Source organism: Larus michahellis, chromosome 6, assembly GCF_964199755.1.
Source record: "Larus michahellis chromosome 6, bLarMic1.1, whole genome shotgun sequence".
NCBI lineage: Eukaryota > Metazoa > Chordata > Aves > Charadriiformes > Laridae > Larus > Larus michahellis.
The window spans coordinates 56338522-56361243 of NC_133901.1; the positions used below are offsets into that span (position 1 = coordinate 56338522).

Sequence of the window (22722 nt, forward strand, 5' to 3'; positions counted from 1 at the left end):
ACTTACACAAACAGGAAAGTTTTTTTTTATATGGGAATTAATTAGCCATAAACTCATTTGGCAATGTGGATGAATAATCCCAGCAATCTTGCCTCCTGCTACCCTAATGTTGTCCACATGCTCAGAATTGCTAGCCCAATAGTCCTTTTAGACATAGGCCATGGAATCCTATTGAGTTCTGCTCTTAATTCTGCTAAACTCTGAACTCTAAAGATTTAACCTATTCATTAATGTTGTAAAATGATTCATTTTAGCCAAAGTCCAAGCACAGGTTTCAGACCCTTACTTGCGCCAGTGCTCAGTTAATTTTCTCATTTCTAGACTTAGTCTAAAATCCAGGCAAATGAGCACCATTTTCCCAAAAGCTAATAATTATCCTAACCCGATTGTTGATAGGGATATATTTCGTCACCCATAATAAATGGAGGCTGCTGTGTCCTGGACTAAATCTGGTCTGGTGGCCGTTTTGATACTGATATCTAAGTATACATTATCTGACCTTGTTGATCTGGACCCTGTCCCAAATTTAGGCTTTCTTATCTTAGCTACCATAAGTCCAAGGTTGTTCTTACTAACCATGTTTGTAGCCATTTTGAACACCTCTTCTGGGTAAGTACAAACCAAACTTAAACCCAATATAGATTTCTGAACCTACTTCAACCCTTTTTTATTCCCCCTTGTGTCTTTCAGCTATAGCCGTAACCTTTATCCAAAACATCATCCTATTCTATTAACATGCAAAAGCAATATTTATTATCCAAAATATCATGGCCCAGGAGGTAAAATCATATCAAGAGAACTAAATTTCTAAGTACAGTCCTAACCTTACCTTACTGGATCCTGCAGAAGCCATTGCCCTTGATTTCAGGTTGACACTGCTTTGGTCATTCCCTTATTATTTAGAGTGGAAATAAAAGCAGTTCTTCACCTCAAGGTTTGTATACAGATGGGCTGAGGTTTACGTTTCAGGCACAGAGTTAACAGTATCTCAAAAGATTGTGGGGCCAGATACTTGTGTCTGGGGGTTACAGGATTGATGCTTAATAACTTGCAACATAGGCTTTCTTAAATGCGTATGGCTTAAGCTTGCTGTCTTTGAGTCCTAGGACTGCACTGGAAAACTGTTATGTGTTCTCACAGCTGAAAAAGATTGAAAAGCAATGATCTAAATGGAAGGTGAATGAGTTTGGAGCTTCTAGTCACTTGTGAAAATAAAAAAAATCTGAAGGGTGACACTTAAATTTACATATATGCCTATTTTGAAATGGGAGGAATGGGGAGAGTATCGACTACTTTTCAGGCATATTCAGCATGAATTAGCGTGAAAAGTGATATATGACTGTTCAGGTGTTTCCCCTTAATTTATAGTACCAAAGCAATCTTAACAAGGTTGAGTGTTTTTAATGTATCCATTTAAATGAATGCCTGTAAAACGTGGCTTCTCAGGAAAGAAAGCAACACAGACCTTCAGTCATCACTGTAATGAGAAAATATTCTCAAATTTAAGAAGAAAAGAAAACCTGAGCAAACACTGTTTTAATGTATTGCTAAAATCTTTCTTGCTTGCTCTTGAGGCAATTGAGGAGGCTGTATAGCCTTTTCTAAAAGGTAAGTCAGAAAGCAACTGGCTCTACCATCATATTAATGAAGTGCCTTTTCAGCTGATAGTTCTAACATCAGGTTCCTCAGGCTTTGCAAGAGCAAGTTTTCCTTGGTGGTTTACAGAGTCAGGTGCAGCAGTCGAGTTCTTTTGACTCAGACATTTTACAGTGAGGCTGAGTTGTAAGTGTTCTTGTCAAATGTGCAGTACTGGGTTGTGAGTAGCAAGGTGGTAACAAATTGTAACTCCATCTGTTATATGTACTAAGCATTTAAAGTAGTTTAATTTTATGAGTATAATGCTCCATTATTTTCCTAATCATTTTTTCTCAATGAATCTGCTAAATTGCTGTGCCAAGCAATGTAAAATAGCCATGAGGACATCTTAGGAATCCAAACACATACAGTAGGACTGAGAATGACTGAAAAAGTCCTGTAAATTACTTTTTCTTTTCCACTTAGTCCTTTAAAACAAACAATTTCTGTCTCTTGCGTTCACCCTTCCATGTTGTACTGCCATTTGTTTACACTGGTGTTTGTGCTGCAGCTTGTGGGTAGCGCAGCTGCGGAGGTAGTGTGAGGTGATCCTGCGGTGGTTTGCCGTGGAGCGGCGGGGGGTGCGCGCCACGGCTTCGTGTCTCACCACAAAGGCTGGTGGGGGTTTGTGTTTTCTTGTCTGTTGGTTTTGACCAGTGAGTAGTAAAGAGAATATATATAAATGGTTGTTAAAGATGAAGAGTGTTTGCCCCAACAATTAATTCAGCTAACTGTTAGAACCGGAACTTTAAAACTTTGGCAAAATAATTTTATATGGAACTAAAGAGATAAAAAATTATGTGTGTGTATATATATAGTATATATGTATACACACATAATTTAGAATTAAACGCACATTCTCTAAAGATATTTTAGATACCTTTCGACTTTTATTTGACAGTGTCTATCAGAGAATAGCTACTTAGGGTATTTGTTAATGGCCTGTATCATATGGCCTTGATATATGCCTGCATCCTTGCCATCATCAAATCCTTCTTACTCAGAAACCGCTCTCCTGGACAGAGACAGCTTTTTCCACTCACTGCAGGAAAGTGAAGAATATTATATCTTCTAATATTCTCTCCCTCAATTGTGAAATTTATTATTCCCTCTCAGAAATGTCTGCTCTTAGAGTCTGATTTAGGTAGTTCCTTTAGTCTACCTCTATCAGTATTTATCAAGAAATACTTACAATGCCGTATGCAACCAGAACTGAGTTCATCTGAACCTTTTCTTCCAACCCTCTTAAGCTGAGCATAACCCACAGTCGGTCTCCCCGCCCCCACTTGAGTTATCAACACCTGTACAATGCGCAGGAAAGGATAAAGGAGACATGTTAACTTGCATAACTGGTATGCCAGTGAAATAAGTAACCAGGAAGCCATTGAGTCTGCATAAAGGGAACTATACACTACATATAACTACTTGTGAGAGAGAATTTTCTGGATTTATGAATGAAAATATCTGATATATGAAAATATACATGGATTTTCCCTCTGCAGGTTGTGCAATATGACACATTTTGTACCTTATTAGATGTCTACACAGGATAATGAACTGACTGACCAAACTTTCTGTAGATACAAAACCATAGTGTTAGCAAAATATAATTTTATCAGTGAACTGCATGGTTCAGTGATTATGACACTTGTATATACAACTTACAATTCTTTAGTCAAATCTGTGTATATAGTTTGTGTATCATGTCCCATTTTGCTTAAGTACGCTTTTTGTTACTTATAAGAGACATCTTGGACTGCTTTCCCATATATTTAAAAGCATGACTACATCTTACATCATTATTTTTAATTTTAGTAGTTCACTACTATTGAGGTATCTTCCTCCACAGACTTCTTCGTCTTGACGTGATTTTTATACCATTCACTTACAGCTGTCAAAGCTGTCGTCTGTGTATGTTGTTATACCCATGTCTTCCTCATTCTTTGGAGGTTATTGTGCAAGTGCTGTGCATGTTATGTTGAGATATTCAGGTGTTCTGTGTGATGAGTCTACATGATACAGACCGGTGGGTAAGGCTGTAGGAGAGAAAAGGCAGTATTTTCCTTGGTGCTTCCTGTAAGTAAATTAGTGGTCTGGCCTAAGTACCAAAATCCACAGGAGATTGTCTCCAAATCCTCCTACTTGACTCATTTGCTTTGGACAGTGAAAGCTGGGTAATAGGTTGGCATCACTTCTATAGTACTTCAATCAAGGTTGTAGAAGAGCAGCCCAGAATAGCTGTGAATGAACTGGTTGGGTTTTGAAAACATGTATGTAGTAATATTGTCAAAATAATTGTTCTTGGCGATATGGTAACTTTGGCATCTACTGGTACCTGCTCTCCATAACCATCAGCATAGTTTCGGGATTTAGGCCTTTCTGTCCTCTAACTTGGCCTGATTTTATGTCTTTGTAATTCCACATATTTCAACAGAGTTAGACAAAATGGAGGCTAAATTTGTCTGTGTATCATGCATGTATTCGTGACACTTTGAATTCTAGTGCATTGTAAAGCTCAAATGATCTGCCAACAGCAAAAGAAAATGATGATATTGAATTGTCCTTAAAAACATCACGAAGTGACTGAATTAAAATGTCCTTAAATTATAAACACTTTAAGCATGTATTTTTAGTAAAGTTTTGAGTAAATTGTTGTAACAGAACAGCTTTTGCAAATAGATTTACCTGCTTTATATCCTTCCTGCTGTCATGCTTCATAATACATGATGATAATAATTAGTTTGTCATGGGAATAGAAAACTAGAAGGGTATAGGAAACCTTAGTGGAAGAAAGTCATTGAAGCTTTCTGACAGAAAGTTCTTCAATATGGTGTGGTCTTCTGATTTGTCACTTAACTATTGAATTACTGTCTCCATTCATAGTTATGCGATAGTTCATTGAGTCTGACTTGTCACATAGCAGAAAATTAGCTTTCATTTCTTAAAACTGAATCCTCTCTGCAGCAACGAACACGGGAAACAGGAGTAAAGCTCATAATACAAGAACTTCAATTAAGTGGAATTATGCTGTCTCTTTGAATAGTATAAAAATATGTCAAAACTTGTGATGAAATTTCCTAATAAGCAGGTGTGCATTGTAAAATAATGTCATGAGATATACATGTGTGATTTAAGGAGTCAGAAAGATGGCTCTAAAGGCTGTCTTCTCAAAAATATCTAGGGACAGTGTGGTTTTCTTATAAAGATTGATCAACATATGCTCACAGCTAAGTATGCAATCTTACACTGGGACAGGGCTTGCAGGGGCTGATGCAGCTTTGATTTGACTTAGTGATATTGAATTTTCTGCAAGATGAAACAAGGGAGCAAATTTTGAGGTAGCCTGGAAAAGGAATTGCCAGTGGCTTTGAGAAGTAAACTTTTATGCAGTTGAAAAAAAACTAACTTTCATTGTAGTGAAAGGTAGAGCCATTAAATCTACACTGCGAAATAAAAAACATTTAAGTATTTTGTGCTGCCTTAGGCAGCTGCCAAATTATAGGTGAAGTCAGTAAGAAATTGAAAGAATGCTTTTGTGGAAACTGTGTCAAGAGTGGTTTTGGATTAAAAAAATCCAGCTGGATAAAGCAAACTCTTTCTTGCTATGAATTAATCATCCAGCTAGGTTACTTCTGCTGTAATTAGTTCTGCATTAGTGGAACTCAGAACCTCAATAAATCAAAAAGGTGAGAATTCTGCCCCATTCCACTCTGCTTTCTAGCTTCCTTCAGCTCAAGTTTCTAGAATAAAAAAGGCTTCTAATCGATTTTTCCTTCACCTGCAAAATTCACGTCACTCAGATGAGTATCACTTTTGTTTTCTCTCTGGAGATAACACAAAGATACGTGTAGCCTCAATAGCAATTCTTTCAGCGTCTCTGATGCTGGCTCTGACTTTTTTCTACAGCTTGCTTCAGCAGAGAGTGCAGAAGGAGCTCTGTCAGGACTCACGGTACTGTTAGCCATTACCTGTTGCTTGTGCTCAATAGCCAGAAAGTGAGATAAACATTCTTATCTTGGTGTGATTCACATAAACTTTTGCGAGGACAAGGGGACATACCATATAATATTATTCATAAATTTTTCTTCCCTCTGCAACAACATTATCTATGGTATTTACTCCTATTTACACCTCTCTTGTATTACCTGGTCTGATTATCTCCTCAGCTTGATGATGTGGGAACTGTAAGCCAAAGCAGCTTTCCTGTACTACTGAAAATCAAGTGTATAGTTGAAAGCTTTATGTGAAACATGGCAATAGCCTTTTCCTGCTTTTTATTATTTTGGCTTAAGTACATCTATCTTTATTAAATGCATTACACTTTACTATCTGTAAGTGTAGAAGGCATAAATCTCACACATTCTGCTGTTTGTATATTCTGTAATGTAAACAGATCTAGAACTGCATTTGCAGTGTTACTGCAAGGTGCATCAATTCTACCATCTAGTAACTATTGTAACAACCAATTAAAAGAAGATACGTGATCAATTTAGCTGTTATATTATTATCTTACTAGAGGAGTGGGGGAGGAAATAAGGATCCTTTATGAGAGAATGAAGGCGGCAGGATAAAAATTCTTATATATCAGCATATTAATTTTTAGTATTATCTTTTTACATAAGAAGTTTCTGAAATGTCCACAGGAACATTATTTGGTCATCACTGACAGAAGTAATCTTTTCAACTAACTAAATATAGGCTACGCAAGACCATTTGTGTAGCTCCTCGTCTCTGAAAGGTGGTTTAGTATTTGTTAATTAACGGGAATGTCTGGCAATGAGATGAATGTGAGAGTCTAAATAAATGGTACTCAATATCCAGAGACCTTTACCTTTGTAAACTGTGTTTGGAAGAGATGCATAACTGTCAAAGGACCTGCTGTACCGTGTATATTGATGGGATTATGCAGATATGTCTCTACTTGTTGCTGGGGTGTTCATGAGGCTCTCATGAGACTACAGCATGAAGAAAACCACTGATGTGCCAGCACAAAAAATCAAAGAATAGTCCAATAACAATCACAACAAGGAGCAGCAGCTACCATTAGCAGAGTAACCAAAGGGAGCAGTTGTAAGCCTTGTTACTGAACTGAGAGACTGAAGGAAGAGTGAAAATAATAGTTTCCAGGGAATATAGGCATATTGATGTGGGTAGGAAGTAGCTCCTGCCAGGATTTGTCACCAATTACTTTTCCCCATGCTGTAAGGGGGAACCTTATTGCTCTAATTATTCAGCATTGTGATACCGCTCTTCCCTAGTTTCCTCAGAAAGGGCTTAGAAGAACAAACCCCGATAGCTGTGTATACAGTCAGTTAAAGAAGCTGTCAGCTCTTGTTATGGTTTCTACATGGGGAATTTTTGAGAGGTGTTGCTAAATACATTTTTCTTGTTCAGGTTTTCATCTCCAATTTGGGGGCAAAAAAAGGAAGAAGATAATAAGCAGCTATTCTGGCCACATACATCAGAAATGTTGTACCTTTGATGACAGCAACCACAAGATTTCCTGTCTTCTCTAAGCCTACTTTATCTTACATGTCAAATACCATGATACGGCCAAGTAAGTACATTCAAAGCATGCTATCAGTTCATCAGTTTTTCAAAATTCTTGGTCATCTGGGTATTTTATGGAGTTTATCATCTTTGATGTGAATAACTCAAGCATGTATACTTCAAAGTTGCCCCCTGAAAATGCTCTAGTAGTTCAAAGCATATAAACACCAAAGGGGATGAGGGAGAATTGATTTTTAAATGTATCTGAACGTTTCCAGACCATATTTATGAACATTTCCTTATCTTTAATAACAGTACCTTTATTCAAAATGCTCGAATCAAATGCAACAGCATGATGTTCTGTTTCTTTATTTTGTAGGCTAGCCAGATTAGTTTACCATGCTCGTTTTGTAAGAAATTAGTATATGGGGGGAAAAAATAGGGACTAAAGAAATAGATTCATGCGATGTATGTTCAAACACGGTTTGCTGGTGCCAGGTGGTAGTGTTCAGGAATTCCAGATACTGAGCCCTTTTGACCAAAGGAATTGTAAGATATTGTTAAGCTCGTTGATTACCTGCTGAACGATAATGAAAGCTTTCCACGTAATGTGGAATAGAGGACAGAAACTGGAGGCCTTCATGAGTCCATATAGCTTCCTGCTGACAAGTGAAGCAGAAGATTGAAGTAAACCAAATAAACGGAAAGATGAAAACAAAGCCTGTACTTGTTTGTAATAGATAAAACTTCACAAAAAAAGTTCTTAAATACTTTATATTTTGGTATATATGTACATCCTTCAAGTTTGTGCTTTCTCTAAGTGTAAGTGGTACAAATTCGGAAAACTTCTATGTAATAACTTCATTAAAAAATATAACTGGATTCCATGAAATTTTTACTAAAACCAGGAAAAACACCTGCCATATTATTTTTAGGCATTGAGAGATTGGTAGAACAGGTATCACCAGTAAAGGGAACACTCAGCAGCCAAAAAGCCAGAATTTAAACAGAAGGAAAGTCATGGCAATATCTGGACAAAAGCAAATATCAGAAGGATTTTAAAATTTCCATGAAATTTCTCATTGCAAAATGCTAAATTACCTAAGACTTTAAAATGAAAAAGCTAAGAAAAATTAATCCTTGCATAAAAATACTGTGTGAAACACTGTTCAGCCTATGTGAAATCAAAAAAAGGTATCCAAACAATCACTTCTCTAGTTTTTATTGATGGTGCTTGAGAGATGCTTTCTCTGAAGGTTAGCGTACTGCAGCTGTGTATTAAAAGCACCTTTCGCTACTCTTCACAGGAAAGCTATATAAAATGGGTAGATAACATTTTATAAAATATTTACAATGCAGTTCACATGAAAGCAGGGCACTAAAAGACTATCTGACAAAAATCAAGAAGATGCAGTGAAAGCATGTGGGAATACCGAAATTTGGAGGAGCTGAACTGTTCTTTCCAGAAATTTTATTTTCCTGCACTTTTCCTCCCAAGGAAACCCCCTTTGAAGCCAGATCAGTACTCTGGGCTTCAGGCTGAGGTGCGTACTAGATACTGCTTTGAGGACTGCTTGGGATGCTGTTGTTGGCACAGACATCACAAGTGGTGAAAGCTGTTTACTTAAATGCCCATCAACACTGGAACAGGTTGCCCAGAGAAGCTGTGGATGCCCCATCCCTGAAAGTGTTCAAGGCCAGGCTGGATGGGGCTTTGAGTAGCCTGGTCTAGTGGGAGGTGTCCCTGCCTATAGCAGAGGGGTTGGAACTAGATGATCTTTAAGGTCCCTTCCAACCCGAACCATTCTATGATTTCTGTACGTCTTGTTCTTAATCTGTGCCTTTGATAGTGCACAAAACTGATCCACAGCAAGAACATCAGAACATGGAAATTTGTCCTAGATTTCCCTCCAGGGCTGTGAACTACTCTGCACTCCAGGAGACTGTACTGAGATGGAAAATTTTCTACAAGTTTCTGTGGTTTTAGGCCACTAATTGTATGTGGTGGAGTGCAAGGTACGTTGTGTGTGGTGTCGTGATTGAGATAATGGGATACTTCTCCTTTGTCATAAGTAAGACACGTGCTTTTTCTCTGCTGTATTTGCCCTCTCCCTAATGCATATTCTATTTTCTGTGCTACTACCAAAAATATTATAATGTAATGTTGTGGGAGAGTAGGTTATTCACTCATCTGGGATATGGAAATCCTGTTAATTTTAGAAGGTATGTTTAATAAAATTTCATCATTGGCAGAGACCTTTTCATGTTGTTATACTGTGTTTACTAGACAGAGAAAATCTCTTTGCATTAGATTCAAAGCCAGAAATTGATTTCCAAAGGAGACGGGTGCCTAGGTTGCTTAGATATTTTGAAAATCCCAGTAGGCCTCTGTTTGCAGTTTTTTGGCACCTAAATACCCTTGAAAATCTGGCTCAAGAGTTATTACAGTAACACGAAGGAATAATAACTTATATTTTTCATGCCAGAAGGATTTTACTGGCACTGAGCATCTTGATGTTACACTGGGGGAAATTATATTTACATGTTTGAGAGCACTGAATTAATTATAACATAAAATAAGACTTTGTTTAACATATGTAAAGAATCTGTTCTCAAATACATTATTCCTGGTAGGGCTTGAGATAAAGTAAAGCGTTTTACTAAGGCTAGGAAGACTGTAAACAGGGAGATGGCCAGTGTTCAATGGTTGATTAGTAGTCTGGAAAAAATACACGGAGCAACCAAAAAAGATTGCTCAGCCTTAATGCCAGACTCATCACTATTAACTTTTTTTTTTTCTTCCTTGCTGCTGTTCTTTTGCTTAAGCCTCTTAAAGTCTTCTTGTCCATTTTCCAGTTCCTATGAAAATACCTCACATAATTTCAAAATAACCTTGAAATGATTTATTTTGACAATTTTAATGTTACGAATCAGAAAGAGGAATAGATATTTTGGCTTCTGGATTATCCTTAGGCAAGGGAAGAAACGACTGGAGTCTAGTCTATATACTGAACTATATATATATTTTTTTTTTCTTCATGGCCTCAGGAAGACCCCAGAGTTGAAAGCTCTATATTAAATTTTGATGGTTAGTTTCTGTTCTGACGAAAACTGTTTCTGTGATAATACAGTTGAATCAGCAAGAGATGTAGGGCTGGGAAAATGTTAGTAATACTTTTATAATTTAATTTTAAACTCATGTCCATAATTGCAGGAAACAGGTTTTGATTCATTTTTCCTTAACTCGGGTTGTATATCCATCTGTGATAAAGTGATTGAAAATAAAATTGATAGATCTAACTTAAGCAGGATTTTTCTACCTTGCTTTCTTCCTCCCCTGAACATGAGCAATGAGAATTGCAAGATATAACATTTCTGACACATTCTGAAGGACTGTCTCTGCTACACTAAAAATAAAAATCCAACTTGACATGGAAATGGGGATATTTATTGCTGAGGGAGATTTGTGCTGAAATAGATGCACATGCTGTAAACCTGGTTGTTTGCGCTCACTTTGCTCTGATGGAAGTTCAGGGTGTTACCTAACTGGATCCAACGTAATGTCTGCAACAAATTTTAGTGTAGTTCTCTGATTACCAATACCCCGTCCTCTAGGAGAAGATGGTACACAGCCTTCAGAGTCTCCTCTGTAGTTGGTTGGAGGTCACTGGGTGCTTAAAAGCAGGAGGGTAGTTACATTTTCCCGGCTGTACCTGCCACAAATAGCAGTATTTCAGGGCAAATAGTAGACAGCAATGTTGTCAATGCATGCCAAAGGTATATTTGCTAGTGTTTTCTCTTTCTCTTTTGTTGCCTTAGTATCAAAACAGCAAAGGATTTCTTTTATTGTAAATTTAATTTCAAATGCTTATTTTTTTGTTTGCTCTCAAAAAAACCCTATCCGTTTTTAATCAAATTAATTACACAGTAGTAGTAAGTGTACAGGCTATTCTACAATATACTATACTGATATACTGTCATTTAGTTGTATTCTAGGACATAGTTCCTACCTAACAATAGGAAAAATATATTTCTATTTCTTTTTAATAAATTGAAAATGAATGTGCCCTGCAACTTGGAAAAGTGAGATTTGGAAAAGATTTGAAAGCAGAAATTGATGGAATGGGCCATTAAACCAGCTAGCGATCTGGTTGGTATTTTGAGATAATTTTGCTATGATCAATATTATTTGGATAAAGGCTTTATAGGTAATGGCTGTTTTAAGGAATTAAAGCATATTTGCACCACCTGTCTGGAGTAGTTCTGTGCAAGAAGTCCCAGCTGGTAGAAAGCAAGTGATGTTTCTGCTTGTGTAGCACCTGTTTTTGATTTCAGAGGGGAAACAGAAGAAAATTACTTCAATGGGTGGGGACATTAAATACAGCTGCTGCCTGGCAGAAAGTGTCTCATCTCCCTTTTACCCAAGCGAAAACACTTCTACCTTGTGTCATGGATAGGATCAGAGCTCCAGCTGTATTCTCCCAGGGGAAGAGACGGAAAGGGATGCATTCCCCAAACCTTTCCTGCAGTTATGAAATAAAGTTCAATAAGTTTGTCATTTTTATTATGCAGAGGAAGATGGGGATGACCAGAAGGACGTTTTTGATGGAGCTGGCAAGAAGAAAAGGTTTCAGAGTAGAAAATGAGCTAAGGTAGGGAAATGTTTATATGTATAGAAATAACATGTAGTAATGCTGCTTGAAGCATTCTGATTTAATAAATGCAGTTATACAAGTGACTGGGTTTTGTCTATGTATTTGGTGGATATACTTTGCTCTTCCCACTATAAAGATGCTTCAGGATTTCAGTGCGCGTTCCTAAAGCATAGTTCATTTCTATTGTTTTCTGGGCAGAGAGCAGGCAGAACACAAACATTAGCAAAATTTCTAAATTTTAACCTCTAAAATCCGTGGCTCTAGTTTATCTTAAGTCTGTCAGTCTCTCAGTTTTAATGTCTGTATTTTTCAGTGTGCTGCTTCTCACATGGAAAATAAAAAATGTAAGGTGTGAACTTGCAAATGTTTTTCATGTGATATGTTTCTATGAATTTGTATAGTCTCACTGGAGTCAATGAATTATGTCATTAGCTGATCTAAATCAACCATTTTTATTTCCCCCTTGAAGTCAGGTTAAGACTAATATAAACTTAATGGCCAATTCCTGAAATGAAATAAAGTTAAATATACAGGAATGGAAAATGGGGTGGGTTGAGGGGGGCATTTCTCTAGAACATCTCTGGTATTCTAATATTTAATCTTCCTGTGAGTAATACACTAACGTGAGTCTCAAAGTTACTGGCTCATACGTTGGTACAATCTGGAAGAGCATTGGAGAAAAAAAAACTAGGAGTAAAATACCACAGATATGGCATTTCAGGGTGAAGAAATATACTTCAGCTGCAGATTTGTCTGGTGGTGTTGCAATAAGCCAACTCATTTTGAAAGAAGCCTTCCTCCAAACAGTGCTTTTCATGAGCACTAGTTATATCCTTATGCAGTTTTCCAAAAGCTTGCATCATTATGTAGGTTCTCTGAGAGGCTGGAAGAAAACCAAGTATTGATCATTTCTCTGTATCTGTATGCAGATAGTATCCAACTGTGTCCTCCCTATAACAGCTCATTTCCACAGATTTTTCAATCCCATCAACTTTGAAAGCCTGAGGAAGAAGGGAGGATGAAATAATTTGTAAAGCAAGATTCAAGCAGGTATTGAACAGAAGTAGGCAATTAGCATATGATACAAACCTAATTGAATTCTCAGGGGAAAAAAAACCCACGAACTGGGCTGTTCCGAATCCTACACTGACAATCCATTGAGGACTGAGTAGAGGCTTTATCTTTATCTGGGCTGCTTTGACACGCAAGTATTTATTGCCAATATTTCAGAATTTCTGTAAGTTGTATGCAAGGCAGGTGTTATGTTTAATTTCAGCTTAGCTGCTACTGGATAAAACAGAACTATTTAACTGTTGATTTTTGTTTTTTGAAAATACCAGAGGAAATGCCATGTTTTTTATGTTCTGTGCCAAGAAGAAAGCACAGCTGTACAGGTACCAGAGGAAACTGGTGCACAGTAGCTAAACTGCTGCTGCAAGCGTGATGGCAAAGTTCCCAGATCTGCAGCTTGGTACAGATACATTACATATGAATATTTTATATAAAGTGAAATAAACCACAGGAAGCAGAAGCTCTGTGTCTCTAACTGAATTATTTTTTGTTACTCAAGTAAAGGTGTGACAGTTTAATTAAAGTAGAGCCTAGCAGGGTTAAATAATAATAAAACCAATAGTATTTTATGGACATTCACCTAACCTAGATTTGTAATCTTTTAGATTAAAACAAATTGGGATTTTGAATTTTTTTTTTCGATTGACTCTGACAAGTTGCACAATATGGGCAGAAAAGATTGTGCTGTACCATGACAGTTTTCCTGTTTCTGAAGTACAGTACATTCAATACATTTCTTATATTTCCAAAATATTACATAACTCTCCAATGCATTAAATGTACTATAAGTTTTCTATGGGGTGACTCCAGTATTTGTCATTGCGGTTTGGCAGTTAAATCAGTGACTATTGGTATGAATCGGGGTCCTAGGGATAGGCCAAGGGGTTTTGTTGGCCTCCTAGAAAGTAGTTTGCTTTGAAAGGTTGTGCAGTTTGCCTTTAATAGTTAGCGCACATCGGTTTTGAAGTCCATACTCTACCAGTGGTACCCTGTCTGCTTGGACAGGCTGATGGCTTAGCTTCTCCAGGTGTTACAGAAGGGCTGCAAAGCAATCTGACAGGTCTATTTGAAATGTACTGTACAGGCAAAAGGCTGTCAGCAGCATGGCCTAGCAGGAAGCTATGGAAGCTCGCAAATGGAGGCAGCTGCCATCAGGACAATTTATGTTCCAATTCTAGGCTTATTTCTATAAAAACTGAGTCAAATAATGACACCGTCTGTCTGTGTCTTTCCCCCAAGAAGTTTAGGAGTCTGTTGACAGATATGAGTTAATTTTAGCATATATTTCAGAGGTACTGAGGTGCTAATGGCTTACTGAAGAGTTTCCTCCTTTATCTGTTACTGTCTTTGTGGGGGACAGCACCTTCCTGGGGTGTGTGGAGGGGGAGCAGTAGGAATCACTCAAAATTTCCTACCAAGTTAGTAGTTTTCTAAACTTGATGAAGAATATCAGCAGGCCAGGTAGAAATTTACAGATCATCCTAAGTATGTATGTAATTCTTTTTCTTTAAACATAACTTTGTCCCTGCCCACTATTTTCCTGTGTAAGGTGCAGAACTGTGTCTTTTTAATCATGAACTATGATGGGATTCATTCCAATGTTATTCTAGTACATCAACCCAAACTTGGTGTGATAACCTTTGTGCTACTGCATTTTTAAGAAACGCACACCACATAATCTATTGAACAATAACTCAATCTGTAAATTTTATATTCACTAAACTGAGATATCAGTTTTGTATGAGACTGGCCTCTTAGTAGTAAGGAAGTTGTCTTTAGATGGAATGCATAATTCATGAGATTCAAGTCACGAACATTTGACAATGCCATATGTAAAGAGCATAATGTAAGTGCAGAGAAGTTAAATTTACAAAAATACATTACTAGCTGTAAAGATTTAAAGAATTATTGTTAACAGACTTTTTTGTACTGTAAAACCTTCATTCGTTGATCTGGAATATTGGAAAGGGGCTGTCAGGTATTGTGAAGCAGCCTTTTCATTATGGTACTGCTTGTGCAAGCCAAATATTTTCATAGTTGCAAAAAAAGTGTAATAGGATAGTGTCTTACGGAAGGCAAATGATGCTGAAAGAAAGAAAGTGCTGCACTTACAGGAGCTGTCAGGCTAAAGTCTTTCCTCAAAGCAAATTCAGTGACTGGAATAGATATATTGTGATATGAAAATGTAACTGTTTCCCACATCCTAATGTACAATATAGACGACAATTTTCAGGAAGTGCATGGTAAGTAAATATGGAAATAGCAGCTCTGTATCTGTGCACGGTTGGGTTCAGGAAAAAAAGAAAGCTTCTTTTTGTGTGCTTCTTGACAGTGACTCTGTCACTCATATTGTGGCCGAGAACAACTCTTACCCGGAGGTGCTGGACTGGCTGAGAGGACAGGCTGTGGGCGACAGCTCCAGGTTTGAACTACTGGATATCTCCTGGTTCACAGCCTGCATGGAAGCGGGAAGACCAGTTGATTCAGAAATGAAGTATCGTCTCATGGTAAGAGATACTTCAGTGCAAATACAGTGATTGTTTTTTTTATTTTTTAATTTTTTTTTACCTGAAGACATATATACTTGTGATATAATTTCGGAATTTGAAAACTTTTTTTCCCTGAAGTTTACATGAGTAATTCACACAGATTTAACTGATTAAAAAGATTACCTTCTATATCAGTGTCTGGTAATGCTAAGTTACTATGCTGCCACATGTTACAAACTGGTAATATACATCATTTCTGTAAAAAAAACGGTGCTATTAAAGGGAAAATATCCATCAATGAAGCACTTGCTGTTGTTGTGGTACTTGTGGTATTTCCACAAATACTTCAGCATCATGGTAAATATTCCACTGAGAGCAGTGCGTTTTAATGGGCTCCTCATGGAATACTTGGCCTTTTTAAAACGATACGAAAATATTAAAACCTTTGCTGTTTGGAAGTGATCAGCTAACTGCTGGGCCCTTGAAGGACCTGTAAAATGAGGGCTGCTGCAGTCAGTGGACATGCAATTACAAACTTGGCACCATCAAGTAAAACTCCACTAAGAAAAAAAGGTTTTATTATATTGTATTATCTCTCAATGGGAGCCGTAAGTCAGAGGATCTTGTGAATGGCAGGCTGATTATCTGGTGAATGGTGTTTGACCTTGAAGCAATGGATGATGACATATTTTCCTCCAATCTACATCTGACAAAATTATGTGCTAATTTCTCAAATTGGAGCACAGTGTGAAGCGGTGGTATTCAGCACTCCCAGTGCAGACTGTAAATTGTGCGTTAGGTGTGTGTGTGTAGATGGTAGATGGTGTGTTAGGGATGCTGGGGCGTGCTGTGGCCAGCGCGATGACAGCACGTGCTGCTGGGCCATGAAATAGACCCTGCACTGCAGCAGGGTGAACCCATTTCCTTGTTCTGCCTGTGCTCCAGCATCACCACGATGGATTTAACGTGCGCTGGTAAAGAAATTAATTCATACATCAAGAGAATTATAGGTCTGCTCTAAAGCTCTCTGAAGGAAAGAGAGGGATTCCTGCTGATTTCTGAGGGTCTGGGTTATTGGGTCTGGGTCCGGGTCCGTGCGAACTGTGACCCCTCTGCAAAATGGTAACTGGGAAACCCATAAACACTGGGACCACGGCAGGATCCGCAGCGTGTACCTTCCTGTGAGGCAGAGGATGCCTGAATATTTAACAGCAATATTGCACTGTTTGCTGCTGCTTCATCCTGATGTTTACATTCTGAAGGATGACTCATAAATACCACCCTTCCCCAAGAAAAACTGTAGCTCCTGATTGATTTTTTTTCAGTCATCTTTCATTGCCAGAAACTATTTTCCAGGATTTTATATGTAAGAATTACTGTTTAATAACACGTCGGGGGGGGAGGAGTGAATACACCAGATGGAGCTGTCGCTCTCAGACTCAGCATAATTCCATGACAGAACATGTTTGTATTTGCAATCCTTCTAATGAAGTATTTTTGCAGTATATTTATAATATTTTCAGTGAATCTGCTGGAGGGAGCGTAGACCAAAGAAATTAATGCAAAATAAAAAAAACCTGAGAAACTTGAAACTACTGCATTATGTAATCTTACAGGCAAACAGGTCATAAAAATACAAATACTGGAAATGCAATGAAGTTCGCTAAACAAGAAATAAATCCAAACCATGATCAAAATCTTATGATCTTTGAGAGTTTCACATCAGGATTAAAAGTAAACCAAATTGCCCTTTATGTACGTTCTTAATTTCAGCAGTGCGTGAAGATTTATAGATTCAGATATCTCAGAGAATATCTTTTCATAGAATTTTTTTTATTTTTAAAGCAAGAAATGCCTCTGTCTTTCTCCAAAATGTTTCCAATGACACTGAATCTTAATTTTTAATTTTTTTTTAATTTCTTTTTATTCTTTTTTTTAAATCAATGAGAAGATCATTGCAAGTTGAACTGCCTTAGTTTTCTTTTATATATAAAAGTCTCTTTGGAACGCTGCAGGAGCAGAAACTTCTGAAAAAGGTAGCAGCGCTGTCAGGAGATCATTATTATACTTTGAGACTGGCTCTACAAGTACAAACTTCTGTTTTTATTGAAACGTAAATGTAGAGTGCCAATGTAGAGCAAGCCAGTGACAGCTGTACCATTAACTTTAAAGCTTACAGTTAAGACCAGTCTTAATTATATAGTCACTCTAAAGTAAAAAACATTTTTGTAAAGTAAACAGGGAAGGAGGAGAAAGAATTCTAGAAGTTCAGCAAATTTAAAAATAATTTTATTGTTGCAGTGTCACCATGATTATTTTTTTTTTCTGCCTTGAGAAAAGAGGAAGGATTGAAGTAAAGGTTAATTTTCTTTTTAAGTACTAGACTGAACTCGTACATAATGTAATTTAATTGGAGTTTCTATGAAGACAAATTTGGTCCATTATGTCAGTCTTGTAAAATGTGAAATGAAAGTGAATTAACGAACCTTGAACTTAGGCTACACCATGAAGGCTTTGAGGTAAAAGGAATAGATTGCAGTGGGGGAATGTTTTGGGTGAAATCTCATCTTACATGTAGGTTAGTGGTAAAATTTCCATTAATATCAATAACAGTAAGATTTCATCTTTCAGATCTTACAGTAGCCTATTTGGAAGGTTGTTCTTCATTCGGGACATTTGTTTTAATACATTACTAAAAAGAAATGTCCTTCTCCGTGCAAAACAGGGGGAATAAAGTCAGGGTTACAGACCATTAGCTAACATATTAATTACAATTGTCATTAAAGTACACCTTTCAGTGGTTGTGAATGACCTGAGAGATGCTCTGATTATAGTGATTTATAGTGTGTAAAATGTTGGGTGACCAGATCCAAGATGGTCTGAATTCTTATTGATTCATTTGGTAACAGTTTACTTTCATAGTTAATAGCCATCATTTAATTTAATAGGCTATGGAAATGTGGTAGCCAAACATCCACTTTAAAGGGAAATCAAAATATTTTTCTGGCAAAGGAATGCCTTTGTCCAGAGACGCTTTTCCAACCACAAGTAGATGGGCATTCTGGACAATAGCAGGACACGCACATTAATGTGTATGCAAGGGCATCCCCGCATGCTGGAAAGTAGTGCTGTTTCCTGGGTAATGGAAAAGAAAGAGGCAGAGGGGAAGCTGTCAGAGGGATATAAAGAAAGGAAGAGAACCCTAAGTGGGTGCATCCTCAGCAGCATTAGGAACTCTGCTGTGACTGTGTCTCATCTGCCTTTTCCTCAGTCAGAACCCAAAAGCTGTTAGTTAGTTATTTTTCTTAGAAAGGAAAAGAGATTTTTTTTTTTTCCTTGAACAAAGGATTTCCCTCCATATTAGGAAAAGGAAGTACTGCATCTTTTGATCCCTTGCCGTATCATGTAACAGGCAACTCATATTTAACATTTTCCAGAGTCTCACACTGTTACCCGTGAAAGAGAGAGGCTCTAACTAATGGAAGAAATCCTTCATACTGACAGTCAGAGTTTGCCAGAAAATAAAATGAAGCTTATAAACTGGCTGCCTTCTCTTCATAAAATGCTGGATATCAGCAGAACTTATTGTTCGATCAGTGCTGTCTGGACTTTACAAAGCTGTGGCTGTTGAATAATGCGGCCTGACAGAGTCTCTAGTATCTGCACACCTTATTCACTGCTGCTCCATTTTCTTTCTCTTTGTTTTGTTATTTTCTATGTCATTATACTTCTTTGTTTGCATATTAAAAAAAAATAGTTTGACAAAGAGCAAAGTAGTCCCCTACAAGATTAATTCTGCAACTAAGTCTCTCTGGTGTACAGACTGATGCTAGTGGTACAGGCTGATTTTCCTGCTTATGCTGTGTGGAAAATGTCACTGGGGAGGAGCAGCAGTGCCATTCACTGTTACTGCCGCCTGGATGTGGGGTACAAACTCTGACTAGCTCTAGCAATTAAGTAGCCTAGACATTTGGATATTTTTCAGTGGTTGCACCTGTGCAGCGTACCATAATTGTATTTTAATGTAGTGGAGTTATCTGCAAAAAAAAGGAATTTCAATGCTTACATTTTTCTCATATCCGTACTTGTTTCTTCCCAGTACTACAAATTATTTTGAGGTAGTGTGAGTTTCCAGGATTGCTTGTTCTACACTGTAATTGCTACTAGATGAAACTTGAGGTTTGTCCCATAATCTGTACAAATGATTCTAGCCCATCTGGTCTTCCCACCAAAAAGCAGTATCAATCCTGTTGCTATGTACTGCTGATGATAGGAAATCAGCTGTCTAGTTCTCATGCAGGCATCATAATATTCCCTACAAATCAGACTATAGTAATTACTGTTTGCTAGATGTTTTTGCTGTTGATTTCTAGCTGAAGTTTCTTCTGTTGTTATATATAATCAAGTCCTGTTAATTAAAAGCATAACTATTACTGATTAAGAAAAATGCTCGAATACCTTTGCTAAGGCAGGAACAGTCTATCACCCTTTTAAACACATAGAGTTTTTGCATTAATTTTGCTCTCATCCACAATGCCAGGTAATGCTACGTGTAGGGCTCTTGTTCTTTGTGTGTCTATGTCCTAATGAAGATAATAACTTGTTATATATTCTATTCAGTAATGTTCTGTTTGTTCACAGTATTTGCAGCTGGCACTATCATTTCAAGCAGTGTATTATCTGTAATCAATAATAGTTTATATGATTTAAAATCACTTTTAAAGTATAATTCATGAATGTGTGCAAAAGTGGATGAGTTGTGCTGTTGATCCTGGCTAAAACCCCTTTCAGTTATTCCCAAGAGTGGTCTTACACATAAAATAGCTTCCTTCCTTTCAGTGTGTACTATGAAAACTGCCATATAATTCACTGCTCCTTCAGCTGTGCAAGCAAATGCCTTTTTTGTGTGTGTGAATACTGTTATTTAACTACTCTGTATCAAATACAAAGGCAATTTAGCATGAAATTATACGTGGGAGTTGTGTGTGTGAAGGCACATACGCATATTTATAGGCTTGCCTAGCACAGATGCCAGCTTTATGTCTGCATGTCTTTGGGTACAGGGGAGAAAGGGCTCATCGTTCCATTATCGGGGTGAAAATTTCCTCCATGTATCTTTGTGATATTTTCTGTTGTTGCTGTTGAGCCGTTTCCCTGTGGCTTTTGGATAGTGCAATACATTTTTGACAGGTCTGCCAAATGTTTTCAGACAAAATGACAAATAGCAAAAAATACACAGAAATGCTGAGAACACTTTGGGTGTTTCTAGAGTATTTCAGATTTGGGCACTTTCAATGAAAGCAAAAGAATTAAAGGACTGGGCATATAAAGCAGCAGAAAAGCTGGTACAAGATTGTCTTTTTCCAGTTGCTCACTGGTCAGAACACTCGCATGTTGAAGACTCATGCTCAGGACTCTCTTGCCAATGGGCGTATGACTCTGTGTATCCTGCCTTCAGGAGCATTCCCTTCCCACTCTGCTGGGCTGGGTTGCCCACAGACTTTTTTGTTGATCTTGGTTGATTTTGCATAGAGCAAAATTAGGTGAAAACCAAACGAGCATGTAGGTGACCTGGTGCTTGGGAAACTGCCATTTAAGATTTGGCACCTGGTTCCTTTTCCTTGCTCCAGTCAACACCTAAAAATGATGTCTGAATTGGATCAGCATGTACAGAAGGGGCTGAGTGAGGAACCACATCAGAAGGTGAACACAGGCTGTCGGATGAAAGGATGGAGGTGACTCTTCCATGGCTGTTTGTAAATGTTTCCTTTGCTTTATAATGACCCCAAAATAGAACATTTAGCTTAATGAATTAAATCCAAACCAAAAAATTTTTCTTTTATTTCACCTGGAAAAGGGGAAAGGTTTATTTTGAAGTCATACAAACTTTTTTCTTCCACCACTGAATTTAGCTGCAGATTGAAAAAGTCAGTTATTTGAGCATCTCTATTTTTATTTTCTCCTTGGTCTAATATCCCTGATCTTATATTGAATCATCTAGTGTTTTCTGGGAAAATTCTCTGTTCTTTCAAGCTTATCTGCTCTTAAAGCTTTGTAGTTTTTCAATCTTACTGCAATAATAAGAGTAGTAGTAGAGAGACTTACCATGTAGAAAGATGCTTTTTTTTTTTAATGACAGTGCTATTGAAAGCTCCCTGCAAGAATTTACTGCAGAAAATGAAAAAAAACCCCACAGTAATCACCAGATGAACTGCTATTGTCAGTGCAGCCAACATGAAATTAAATGTTTTTCCTAGGAAGATGGTAGGAGCGTTATTATTCTCTTTAAAGGTACATATTTTGGGCTCATGTAATGTATTTTTTGCGTTTTAAGCTATTTGACAGGTGTGTCACTAACCCTTCTTCCCCCCCCCCCCTTTTTTTTTTCTTGTTAGGAACAGGATCAGTCTCCTCCTTTGAATACACCTGAATCAGAAGTGCCATCATTTATTGCAAGCAAAGTATCTGAGTATTCATGCCAAAGGAAGACAACTTTAAATAACTACAACAAGAAATTCACGGTAATAATTATTCTATCATTAAATAAAACTAGCATAAGTAAAATAATTAATACAGTGCTTGCATCAATATTTTCTATGGCAAATTCACGAGTTAAACAGGAAGCATAATGATAACAATTTTTAAAAGTTATAAATCTGCCATACTTAAATTAAAATTGAGTGCAAGCTTAATTACATTCTTTGAGTACTGCTGAAAGCTTAACACCGTGGATCTTTAAATACGCTAATAGCTTGTAAACACATGAATTTTTAAAACAAATGACAAACAATATTCTGAAAATGTCTTTTAGCCTCTCATCATGGTCTTATTTGACAAGTTGGAAGTAATGATAAGCAAAAGTTTGGTTTAGGTCAGTCCAAGATACTTCAAAATCGCTGTGCTGCCTTCTCTTTTGCCTAAGTGTTCAGTTCTTCAAAGTGTGGTTGTAAGCTTTGGTTTTTCACAATTGCTTAGTTATGAAAACAGATTGCATGATCAATGTAATTACTTTAACATGATGAAAAAACACCTTAAATTGTCTAGTTAAATAGACTCTTAGAGAATGTCATATATCCTATTTAATGCTCATAACATTACACAGTTCAGTAGGTATGAAGAGCCCGAGTCACCTGGTCTAAATTCCTCTTAAGTTATTGTGCCTAATGGCTCCTCTTGGCTGGCTTTAGATACTCAGTGACAACTATTCAATAGGAAATATTTGACACAGAGACTCAACTGTAGTATTGTCTGAATAAATCTGGCATAGTTACATTCATACCTTTCAACTATAATAAGAAACACCCTGTCATCTTCCTAAAGTTTTTTTTTAATTTATAATTTTTATGCTTTTACTTTGTGTGTCTGCCTATAAATACGCTCAA

At 37.2% G+C, this 22722-nt stretch overlaps 1 protein-coding gene across 1 annotated transcript in view; it reads left to right on the plus strand.

Annotated features, from left to right (window-relative positions):
• The first annotated feature begins 11574 nt into the window (after positions 1-11574).
• The window catches only part of DNTT (DNA nucleotidylexotransferase), a 93370-nt gene continuing 82222 nt past the window's right edge, over positions 11575-22722 (plus strand). Inside the window, exons 1-3 of the mRNA XM_074591050.1 lie at positions 11575-11777; positions 15184-15358; positions 21736-21861. Of these exons, the coding sequence (XP_074447151.1) occupies positions 11575-11777; positions 15184-15358; positions 21736-21861 (504 nt within the window). The remainder of the gene's footprint in view (positions 11778-15183; positions 15359-21735; positions 21862-22722) is intronic.